Source organism: Nesoenas mayeri, assembly GCF_963082525.1.
Source record: "Nesoenas mayeri genome assembly, chromosome: 35".
In the NCBI taxonomy this organism is placed as follows: Eukaryota; Metazoa; Chordata; class Aves; order Columbiformes; family Columbidae; genus Nesoenas; species Nesoenas mayeri.
In genome coordinates this window covers 232,507-244,851 of record NC_137576.1, presented here as the reverse complement: position 1 = coordinate 244,851, position 12,345 = coordinate 232,507, and the positions used below count along the sequence as shown (strand labels likewise).

The window sequence follows — 12,345 nt, the reverse complement described above, 5'->3', positions numbered from 1 at the left end:
CTCCCGTAACCTGGGTCCTCCCCACAGACCCCTGAGTCCCTCCCGAACGCCTGGGTCCCTCCCGGACACCTGGGTCCCTCCCAGATGCCGGGGTCCCCCCACAGACCCCTGGGGTCCCCCCACAGACCCCTGGGTCCCTCCCGGATGCCTGGGTCCCTCCCGGACGCCTGGGTCCCCCCACAGACCCCTGGGGTCCCCCCACAGACCCCTGGGTCCCTCCCGGATGCCTGGGTCCCCCCCCCGAACGCCTGGGTCCCTCCCGGACACCTGGGTCCCTCCCGGACACCTGGGTTCCTCCCGGACGCCTGGGTCCTCCCCGAACGCCTGGGTCCCCCCGGGACGCCTGGGTCCCCGCCCAGTTTACAATAATTACTTTATTTTAACATCATTAATTACAGACGGTAAAATCGCCCGGCGGGGGGTGGGGGGAGGGGCACGTCCTGAGGGGTGGGGGCGGGGGGGGCGGGGCAAACCCTGAGCACCGCCCCAAAAACACCCCTCCCCCTCTCCCCTCCCCCATCTCCGCGCACCTATTGCTTGTTGGGGGAGGGGCGGCCCCTCCCACCCCTGCCCCCCCCTGGTTGCGGGGGGGACGATTCCAGACCCCCCCCCAGTTCCCACCCCAAACTGGGCGCACTGGGAAGGGGGGGAGGGGAATAAATACAATCTTCCAATAGATTAAAATCCCCGCCCCCCCCGGGGTGGGGGGGTGCCCGTGGGTGGGGGGCACCCATGGGTGGGGGGGCGGGGGGGTCACATCATGCCCAGTTGCAGCAGCGTGTTGGCGTAAATCATGGGCTTGACGTTGGGGTGAGGCTGCGGGGGGAGGGGGGGTCAGCGGGGGCGGGGGCAAGGCTGCCCCTCCCCCACCCCCCACCCATCCCCCCATCCCGGCCCCTCCCCCCCAGCACCCCAAATAGACCCAGGACACCCCAAGAGACAACGAGGGGGTGTCCCGGTGTCCCCAGTTCAGTTTGGGGGGGTCCCAGTGTCCCCTGTTGGGTTTGGGGCTCCCAGTATCCCCGGGGGGCGTTCCCAGTCTCCCCCGCTGGGTATTGGGGTTCCCAGTATCCCCGGGGCGGGGAGGGGGTTCCCCAGGGTCCCCAGTTGGTTTTGGGGGTTCCCAGTTGCCCAGGGGGGCTCCCAGTGTCCCCAGTTGGGCTCAGGGGGGTTCCAGTGTCCCCAGTTGCCCAGGGGGGGGGGGGGTCCCAGTGTCCCCAGTTGGGCTCGGGGGGGTTCCCAGTGTCCCCAGTTGCTCGGGGGGCTCCCAATGTCCCCAGTGTCCCCAGTTGGTTTTGGGGGCTCCCCGTGTCCCCAGTTGCCCGGGGGGGTTCCCAGTGTCTCCAGTTGGTTTTGGGGGCTCCCAGTGTCCCCAGTTGCCCAGGGGGGGTTCCCAGTGTCCCCAGTTGCCCGGGGGGGTTCCCAGTGTCTCCAGTTGGTTTTGGGGGCTCCCAGTGTCCCCAGTTGCCCGGGGGGGGTTCCCAGTGTCCCCAGTTGCCCAGGGGGGCTCCCAGTGTCCCCAGTTGCCCGGGGGGCTCCCAGTGTCCCCAGTACCCACCACTGCCGTGAACTGGTGGAAGTCGGGGCGCAAGTCGCTGCCGCGCAGGTGGATGTAGGAGCCCTTGTTCCCCATCTGGTCACTGCGGGGACACGGGGACAATGGGGACATGGGGACATTGGGGGCAAGGGGGCCAATGAGGACCATGAGGTCAATGGGGACATTGGGGACACTTGGGGACATACAGGAGGTGACACTGCGGCTCCCACCCCCCACCTGGTGCCACTGTCCCCGTGTCACTCACTTGCCCCCGTGACCCTCTGTCCCCATGTGTCCCCATGTCCCCTGTGTGACTCACCAGTAGTTGGGCACGGAGAAGACGGTGACGCACTGGCCCCATGTGTCCCCATGTGTCCCCTGTGTCCCCTGTGTCCCCATGTGTCCCCATGTGTCCCCTGTGTCCCCATGTGTCCCCTGTCCCATGTGTCCCCATGTGTCCCCTTGTCTCCCCATATGTCCCCAGTCCCATGTGTCCCCACGTGTCCCCTGTCCTGTGTCCCATGTGTCCCCTGTCCCCTGTGTCCCCATGTGTCCCCTTGTCTCCCCATGTGTCCCCTTGTCTCCCCATGTGTCCCCTGTCCCATGTCCCATGTGTCCCCTGTCCCCATGTGTCCCCATGTCCCCATGTCACTCACCAGTAGTTGGGCGCGGAGAAGACGGTGACGCACTGGCCCCATGTGTCCCCTGTGTCCCCTGTGTCCCCATGTCCCCATGTCACTCACCAGTAGTTGGGCGCGGAGAAGACGGTGACGCACTGGCCCCATGTGTCCCCTGTGTCCCCTGTGTCCCCATGTCCCCATGTCACTCACCAGTAGTTGGGCGCGGAGAAGACGGTGACGCACTTGCCGCCGTGCGTGACCTCGTAGCCCTCGGCCTTGACCTCGTGGCTGCGGATGATGTAATCCAGCCGGTTCCGCGCCAGGAACCGCTCGGTGACGTCGGGGCCGAACTGGCAGCTCACGCCGCGCTTGCTGACCGAGCGGCCCTTCTGGGGACACACGGCAGGGGGGGCAATGGGGGTGTTGGGGGCAATGGGAGCATTGGGGGCGATGGGGACGTTGGGGGCGATGGGGACGTTGGGGGCGATGGGGGGAATGAGGACATTGGGGTCAATGGGAGGAATGGGGACGTTGGGGGGAATGGGGGCGTTGGGGGCGATGGGGACATCGGGGGCAATGGGAGGAATGGGGACGTTGGGGTCAATGGGAGGAATGGGGACGTTGGGAGGAATGGGGGCATTGGGGGCAATGGGGACGTTGGGGGCAATGGGGACGTTGGGGACAATTGGGGGCGTTGGGGGCAATTGGGGCAATGGGGACAATGGGGACGTTGGGGGCAATGGGGACGTTGGGGGCAATGGGGACGTTGGGGGCAATGGGGGCAATGGGGGCAATGGGGGCAATGGGGGCGTTGGGGACAATGGGGACAATGGGGACAATGGGGACAATGGGGACAATGGGGACAATGGGGACAATGGGGACGTTGGGGGCAATGGGGGCAATGGGGGCAATGGGGGCAATGGGGGCAATGGGGGCAATGGGGGCAATGGGGGCGTTGGGGACAATGGGGACAATGGGGACAATGGGGACGTTGGGGGCAATGGGGGCAATGGGGGCAATGGGGGCAATGGGGGCAATGGGGGCGTTGGGGGCGATGGGGACAATGGGGACAATGGGGACAATGGGGACAATGGGGACAATGGGGACGTTGGGGGCAATGGGGGCAATGGGGACGTTGGGGGCGTTGGGGGCGTTGGGGGCGATGGGGGCGATGGGGGCAATGGGGACGTTGGGGGCAATAGGGGCGTTGGGGGCGTTGGGGGCGTTGGGGGCGTTGGGGGCGTTGGGGGCGTTGGGGGCGTTGGGGGCGTTGGGGGCGTTGGGGGCGATGGGGGCGTTGGGGGCGATGGGGACGTTGGGGGCAATGGGGGCAATGGGGACGTTGGGGGCAATAGGGGCGTTGGGGGCGTTGGGGGCGTTGAGGGCGTTGAGGGCGTTGAGGGCGTTGGGGGCGATGGGGGTGATGGGGGCGATGGGGGCGATGGGGGCGTTGGGGGCGTTGGGGACTCACCTGTGGCTGCGGGTCGGACCAGAGCAGGTCACACATGGGCCCTGTGTGGGGACAAATCGGGGGGGTTTGTCCCGGGGGGGTGCCAGGGCCACCCTGGGGACCGGGGGCCAGCGGGACCGTCACCCCGTCACCCACCCGAGTCCGGGGGCTGGCGGTTGCGCTCGATCTTGCGGATGTCGTCCAGGGTGACGCCGTCCTCGCTGAACAGCCCCCCGTGCATGATCTGCGGGGACAGCGGGGACCCCCGGCGGGGACAGGGTCACCTCGACCCCCTGGGGACACTGGGGACATGGGGGACCCCCCTGGAGGGGACAGGGTCACCCGACCCCCTGGGGACACTGGGGACATGGGGGACCCCCCTGGAGGGGACAGGGTCACCCGACCCCCTGGGGACACTGGGGATCCCCCTGGAGGGGACAGGGTCACCCCGACCCCCTGGGGACACTGGGGACATCAGGGACCCCCGACTGGGGACAGGGGTCACCCCGACCCCCTGGGGACATTGGGGACCCCTCTGGAGGGGACAGGGTCACCCCGACCCCCTGGGGACATCAGGGACCCCCCTGGAGGGGACAAGGTCACCCTGACCCCCTGGGGACACTGGGGACATGGGGGACCCCTCTGGAGGGGACAGGGTCACCCCAACCCCCTGGGGACACTGGGGACCCAGCCCAGGGGTGGGTTGGGGACACAGGACACAGTTGGGAACACAGGGCGGGGTTGGGGACACAGGATCAGGTTTGGGGACACTGGGACAGGTTCAGGACACCCCGGGGACACTGGCGGGGTTGGGGACAGGTTGGGGACAGGTTACTGGGGTGTCCCCTCACCAGGACCCTCCCGTTGATACACTGGACCTGGTTGGGGACACCCCAGGGCTGGCTTGCAGACACAGGATCAGTTTTGGGGACACAGGATGGGGTTTGGGGACACAGGGCTGGGCTGGTGACACCCAGGGGACACTGGTGGGGTTGGGGACAGCTGGGGACAGCTGGGGACGGGTGCCAGGGGTGTCCCCTCACCAGGACCCTCCCGTTGATGCACTGGGCCAGCGGGAGCCACTCGAAGACCTCGCTGAACAGCGCGAACATCTGGGCCGTGTACTTGGCCTTGACCTCGCCCTCGAACCCGTAGATCTGGTTCATGGTGTCGGTCTCGTGGTTCCCTGCGGGGACAGCGCGGGGACAGTGGGGACATTGTGGGGACATCACAGGGACATCATGGGGACACCAGGGCTGGGGGCGAGGGGATGAACCCCAAACCTGGGGACACATCCGGGCCAGGGCCCTACAGGGGACATGGGACACGTCCCCAAACCCGGGGGACAAAGGGGACACGGGAGGTGACCCAACCCCCACCCCATGAGCGATGTGTCCCCACTGAGCCCCAGCGCCCGGGGCCAGGGCTGGGGGTCAATGCCCCCATCCCGGGGTCAATGTCCCCATCCCGGGGTCAATGTCCCCATCCTGGGGTCAATGTCCCCATCCCGGGGTCAGTGTCCCATCCCGGGGCTGGTGTCCCCATCACGGGATTGATGTCCCACCTGGGGCCGTGTCCCCACCCCATGACCAATGTGTCCCCACCCCAGGGCCGGTGTCCCCCCCCAGGGCCATGTCCCCCCCACATCCATGTCCCCATCCTGGGTCCGGTGTCCCCACCCCGGGGCCAGTGTCCCCCCTCGGGTCCGTGTCCCCATCCCAGGGGGGTGACAGCCGTGTCCCCCCCCGGGTCCGTGTCCCCCCAGGTCCGTGTCCCCATCCCGGGGGGTGACAGCTGTGTCCCCCTCGGGCCGGTGTCCCCCCTGGGTCCGTGTCCCCCCCAGGTCGGTGTCCCCCCCGGGTCCGTGTCCCCATCCCGGGGGGTGACAGCCGTGTCCCCCCTGGGCCGGTGTTCCCCCTGGGTCCGTGTCCCCGCCCGGGTCCGTGTCCCTCCCAGGTCCGTGTCCCCCCCGGGCCGGTGTCCCCCCCCGGGTCCGTGTCCCCCCCAGGTCCGTGTCCCCCCCGGGTCGGTGTCCCCCCCGGGTCCGTGTCCCCCCCTGGGTCCGTGTCCCCCCCGGGTCCGTGTCCCCCCCAGGTCCGTGTCCCCCCCGGGTCCGTGTCCCCCCCGGGTCCGTGTCCCCCCCTGGGTCCGTGTCCCCCCCGGGTCCGTGTCCCTCCCAGGTCCGTGTCCCCCCCAGGTCGGTGTCCCCCCCTGGGTCCGTGTCCCCCCAGGTCGGTGTCCCCCCCGGGTCCGTGTCCCCCCCAGGTCCGTGTCCCCGCCGGGGGGTGGCAGCGTGTCCCGCGCGGTCACCTCGCAGCAGGTGGAAATGCTCGGGGTACAGCAGCTTGAAGCCGAAGAGCGTCAGGATGACCTCGACCGAGAAGGAGCCGCGGTCCACGAAGTCCCCGTTGAAGATCTGTCACCGCTCAGGAAAACAACGGCCCCTCCCCGCAGCACGGGGACACGGGACACGGGGACACGGGACGTGGGGACAGCGGGACAGGGGGACGGGGGGACACCGGGGACACCGGCGGCCCCTCGCCGGGACCCCCCACTGATGGCCTGGGAGGGGACAGCCGGGGGTGGGTTGGGGACATGGGGACAGACTGGGGACACAGGAGGGATTTGGGGACACCCCAGGGCTGGGTTGGGGACATGGGGACAGACTGGGGACATAGGGCAGGATTGGGGACACCATGGCCCAGGGCTGGGGACATGGGGACACACTGGGGACATAGGACAGGCTTAGGGACACCCCAGGGCTGGGTTGGGGACATGGGGACGGATTAGGGACATAGGAGGGATTTGGGGACACCCCAGGGCTGGGTTGGTGACATGGGGACAGAATGGGGACATGGGGACAGACTGGGGGACACCCTGGCCCAGGGCTGGGGACATGGGGACAGACTGGGGACATAGGACAGGTTTGGGGACCCCCCAGGGCTGGGTTGGGGACACCCCGGGGCTGGGCTGGGGACACTGGGGACATGGTGACACTGGTGTTCCTCAGCAGGACCCTCCCGTTGACGCCCTGGGCCAGCGGGTGGAGTTGGGTACATGGGACGGGGTTGGGGACACGGGGCCAAGCTCAGGCCCCCCACGCAGGGCGGGTGACGGGTGACGCGGTGACGGGTGACGCGGTGACGCGGTGTCACCGTCCCGCAGTGGATACGTAGGGGTTGGACTCGGACGGGAGCCCGTTGAGCTCGAAGATGTTGAGCAGGTCGTAGAACTGGCCGTGGGTGTCACCGCAAACCGTCACCTTCTCCGTCTGCCGCGGGGACACGGCGCGGGGGGCGTCACCCCCTGGGGACACCCCCTGGGGACAACAGCCCCGGGACAACAGCCCCGGGACAACACCCCCGGGACAACACCCCTGGTGACACCACCCCGTGGGTACATCACCCCCTGGGGACACCACCCCGTGGATATATCACCCCTTGGTGACACCACCCCGTGGGTACATCACCCCCTGGGGACACCACCCCGTGGATATATCACCCCTTGGTGACACCACCCCGTGGGTACATGACCCATGGGGACACCCCCTGGTGACACCACCCCGTGGGTACAGTGCCCCTGGTGACACCCCCTGGGGACACCACCCCATGGATATATCACCCCTTGGGGACACCACCCCGTGGGTACATCCCCCATGGGGACACCCCCTGGTGACATCACCCCGTGGGTACATGACCCCTTGGGGACATCACCCCTGGTGACACCACCCCGTGGGTACATGACCCATGGGGACACCACCCCCTGGTGACACCACCCCGTGGGTACATCACCCCTGGGGACACCACCCCGTGGATACATCCCCCATGGGGACACCTCCAGGTGACACCACCCTGTGGGTACATGACCCCTTGGGGACACCCCCATGGGGACACCACCCCGTGGATACATCCCCCGTGGGGACACCCCCTGGTGACACCACCCCGTGGGTACATCCCCCCTTGTGACACCACCCCGTGGATACATCACCCATGGGGACACCCCCTGGGGACACCACCCCGTGGGTACATGACCCATGGGGACACCCCCAGGTGACACCACCCTGTGGATACATCACCCAAGGGGACACCCCCTTGGTGACACCACGCCGTGGGTACATCACCCATGGGGACACCACCCCGTGGGTACATCACCCCTTGGGGACACCCCCTTGGTGACACCACCCCGTGGGTACATCCCCCATGGGGACACCCCCTGGTGACACCACCCCGTGGGTACATCACCCCCATGGGGACATCCCCTTGGTGACACCACCCCGTGGGTACATCCCCCATGGGGACACCCCCAGGTGACCCCACCCGTGGGGACGTTGCGCGCCCCCCGTTGTCACCCACCCACCTCCTTCAACGTCGTCTCCACCAACGTGGGCAGCTTGGCCAGAACCTCCTTGACCTGCACCAGGATCTGCGGGGACACCAGGGGACAGGTGGCACCGCGGGGGCGCTGGGGGGCGCTGGGGGGCGCTGGGGGGCGCTGGGGGGTGCCGGGGGGCGCTGGGGCACCTGGTAGGCGCACTTGCGGTGCAGCTTCTTCTGCTGGCGGTACCACTGCATCAGCTCCGTCATGAAGGTCAAGGTCACCTTGCCGTCCTCCAGCTTGGGGCCGCTGTACTCGTCCTCGATGGCTGCGGGGACAGGGGGACGCGTGGGGACACGTGGGGACAGAGGGGACAGTGGGGACGGGGGTTCTGGCCAGCCCTGGAGGGACATGGGGGTCTGGGTGTCACAGCGGGGGGACGTTTGTGGGGACACCAGGAACCTCAACGGGGACACCAGGAACCTCATGGACACATCAAGTCCCTTGTGGGGACACCAGGAACCTCACGGGGACACCAGGAACCTTGTGGGGACCCTCATGGGGACACCAAGACACCAGGAACCTCATGGGGACCTTCGTGGGGACCCCAAGAACCTCATGGAGACATCAAGACCCTTGTGGGGACCCCAGGAACCTCATGGGGACCCTTGTGGGGACGTAAGGAACCTCATGGAGGAACCAGGACCCTGTGGGGACCCCAGGAACCTCATGGGGACCCTCAGGGGGACCCCAGGAACCTCATGGGGACATCAAGTCCCTTGTGGGGACCCCGGGAACCTCATGGGAACCCCAGGAACCTCACGGGGACACCAGGAACCTTGTGGGGACCCTCATGGGGACACCAAGACCCCAGGACCCTTACGGGGACACCAGGAACCGGAGGGGCCCGTGTGACCATTTGGTGGGATTTGGGGGTGATTTTTGGGGTGAATTCAGGGTATTTGGGGGGGATTTTGGAGTACGTTTGTTTTGGGGTGATTCGGGGTGACTCGGGGCTGTTTTAGGGGTGAATTCGGAGGTTTTTGGCTCACTCGTGCTCTCGATGTCCACCGTGTCCACCACGGAGCGCCGGGGGTTTTGGGGTGATTTTGGGGTGATTTCGGGGTGATCTCGGGGTGTGTTGGTTCGGGTGACTTGGGGCCGGTTTTGGGGTGAAATTGAGGGATTTTGGCTCACTCATGCTCTCGATGTCCAGCGTGTCCACCACGGAGCGCCGGGGGTTTTGGGGTGTTTCGGGGTGATTTGGGGGTGATTTTGGGGTGATTTTTGGGTGATTTCAGGGTGATCTCGGGGTGTGTTGGTTCAGGTGACTCGGGGCTGTTTTTGAGGTGAATTGGCGGGTTTTTGGCTCACTCATGCTCTCGATGTCCAGCGTGTACACCACAGAGCGCCGGGGGTTTTGGGGCGTTTTTGGGTGATTTGGGAGTGATTTTGGGGTGATTTTGGGGTGATTTTTGGGTGTGTTGGTTCAGGTGACTCGGGGCCGGTTTTGGGGTGAATGGGCGGGTTTTTGGCTCACTCATGCTCTCGATGTCCAGTGTGTCCACCACGGAGTGCCGGGGGTTTTGGGGCGTTTTGGGGTGATTTTTGGGTGATTTCGGGGTGATGTCAGGGTGATCTCGGGGTGTGTTGGTTCAGGTGACTCGGGGCTGTTTTTGGGGTGAAACGCGGGGGTTTTGGCTCACTCATGCTCTCGATGTCCAGTGTGTCCACCACGGAGCGCCGGGGGTTTCGGGGTGATTTGGGGGTGATTTTTGGGTGATTTCGGGGTGATTTTTGGGTGATCTCGGGGTGTGTTGGTTCGAGTGACTCGGGGCCGGTTTTGGGGTGAATGGGCGGGTTTTTGGCTCACTCATGCTCTCGATGTCCAGCGTGTCCACCACGGAGCGCCGGGGGTTTTGGGGTGATTTTGGGGTGATTTCGGGGTGATCTCGGGGTGTGTTGGTTCAGGTGACTTGGGGCCGGTTTTGGGGTGAAATTGAGGGATTTTGGCTCACTCATGCTCTCGATGTCCAGCGTGTCCACCACGGAGCGCCGGGGGTTTTGGGGTGATTTGGGGGTGATGTTTGGGTGATTTTGGGGTGATTTTTGGGTGATCTTGGGGTGTGTTGGTTCGGGGTGACTCGGGGCGACTTGGGGCCGGTTTTGGGGTGAAACGTGGGGGTTTTGGCTCACTCATGCTCTCGATGTCCAGCGTGTCCACCACGGAGCACCGGGGGTTTTGGGGTGTTTCGGGGTGATTTGGGGGTGATTTTGGGGTGATTTTTGGGTGATTTCAGGGTGATCTCGGGGTGTGTTGGTTCAGGTGACTCGGGGCTGTTTTTGGGGTGAATTGGCGGGTTTTTGGCTCACTCATGCTCTCGATGTCCAGTGTGTCCACCACGGAGTGCCGGGGGTTTTGGGGCGTTTTGGGGTGATTTTTGGGTGATTTCGGGGTGATGTCAGGGTGATCTCGGGGTGTGTTGGTTCAGGTGACTCGGGGCTGTTTTTGGGGTGAAACGCGGGGGTTTTGGCTCACTCATGCTCTCGATGTCCAGCGTGTCCACCACGGAGCGCCGGGGGTTTCGGGGTGATTTGGGGGTGATTTTGGGGTGATTTCGGGGTGATTTTTGGGTGATCTCGGGGTGTGTTGGTTCGGGTGACTCGGGGCCGGTTTTGGGGTGAATGGGCGGGTTTTTGGCTCACTCATGCTCTCGATGTCCAGCGTGTCCACCACGGAGCGCCGGGGGTTTTGGGGCGTTTTGGGGTGATTTTTGGGTGATTTCGGGGTGATGTCAGGGTGATCTCGGGGTGTGTTGGTTCAGGTGACTCGGGGCTGTTTTTGGGGTGAATTGGCGGGTTTTTGGCTCACTCATGCTCTCGATGTCCAGCGTGTCCACCACAGAGCGCCGGGGGTTTTGGGGTGATTTTGGGGTGATTTCGGGGTGATCTCGGGGTGTGTTGGTTCGGGTGACTTGGGGCCGGTTTTGGGGTGAAATCGAGGGATTTTGGCTCACTCATGCTCTCGATGTCCAGCGTGTCCACCACGGAGCGCCGGCGCGGGTCGCTGGCGATGGCGCGCTCGAACGCCTTCTGCTTGACGATCTTGTGACACTCCTGGTACTTGAGCTTCGCGTCCTTGTCGTTGGGACGGACCTTCACCACCTGGGACAGACGGACGCTGCGGCGCCACACACGGGGACACCGGGGACAACCAGGGACAACCGGGGACACTCAAGGGACACCCAGGGGACACCCGGGGGACACGCAGGGGACACCCGGGGGAACGGGGACAACCAGGGATGGGGACAACCAGGGGACACCCAGGGACGGGAACTATTAGGGGACAGGGACACCCCTCAGGGGACGGGGACATAATGGCACCGCGAGGGTGACAAGGATGTCCCCGAGCTCCGGGGAAATAACATGCTGTCCCTTGGGGTCTTGGGGTGTCTCCAAGTCCCAGGGGGTGACACATAGTTCCCAAGCCCCAGGGGTGTCCCCAAGCCTTCTGGGGGGTGTCCCCAAGCCTTTGGGGGTGACACACTGTCCCCAAGCCCCAGGGGTATCCCCAGGCCCCAGAGGGTGACACATTGTCCCCAAGTGCATCCCCAAGCCCCGGGGGTGTCCCCAAGCCCCGGGGGGTGTCCCCAAGCTCCAGGGGGTGTCCCCAAGCTCCAGGGGATGTCCCCAGGCCCCAGGGGATGTCACATTGTCCCCAGGCCCCAGAGGTGTCCCCAAGCCCCAGGGGGTGTCCCCAAGCCCCAGGAAGTGACACATTGTCCCCAAGCCCCGGGGGTGTCCCCAGGCCCTGGGGGGTGTCCCCCATGCCCAGGAGTGTCCCCCATGCCCAGGAGTGTCCCCAGGTCCAGGAGTGTCCCCAGGTCCAGGAGTGTCCCCAAGCCCCAGGAAGTGACACATTGTCCCCAAGCCCCGGGGGTGTCCCCAAGCCCCAGGGGGTGTCCCAGAGAGCCGCCCCCCCCCTCACCGTCTCGTAGTCGCGCAGGGCGGCCTTGAACTTGCCCAGGGCCATGTAGCTGGCGGCGCGGCGGTAGTAGCCCTTGAGGTAGGCGCGGTCGAGCTGCAGCGCGCGCGTGGCGTCCGCCAGCGCGTAGCCGTACGCCTCGGTGCGCAGGTGCGCCAGGCTGCGGTTCCCGAAGTAGATGGCGTTGCCGGGGTTCAGCTCGATGGCCCGCGCTGTAGAACTTCACCGCCTGCTCGTAGTCCTTGGCTATGGGGGGGGACAGGGGCCTCAGACCCACAGTGCACCCCATAGATCCCTACCTGGCACCCCCATCTATAGAGCTTCACCGCCTGCTTGTAGTCCTTGGCTACGGGGGACACAGGGATGAGACCCACAGTGCACCCCATGGGTCACTATATGACACCCCCCCATCTATAGAGCTTCACCGCCTGCTCGTAGT

The 12,345-nt window shown here is 65.9% G+C and overlaps 1 protein-coding gene across 1 annotated transcript; it reads right to left on the bottom strand.

Annotated features, from left to right (window-relative positions):
• Positions 1-626: 626 nt before the first annotated feature.
• On the bottom strand, positions 627-12,218 carry LOC308051265 (serine/threonine-protein phosphatase 5-like; the record flags this gene model as incomplete). The annotated part of the gene is given in 14 exon segments (XM_080361626.1): positions 627-816; positions 1,559-1,640; positions 2,368-2,546; positions 3,629-3,669; positions 3,764-3,851; positions 4,651-4,793; positions 5,918-6,023; positions 6,780-6,878; positions 7,964-8,029; positions 8,128-8,249; positions 10,939-11,086; positions 11,910-12,116; positions 12,118-12,152; positions 12,206-12,218. Coding segments are annotated over 14 exon segments (1,392 nt in total). The 3' UTR covers positions 627-753.
• Positions 12,219-12,345: the final 127 nt, after the last annotated feature.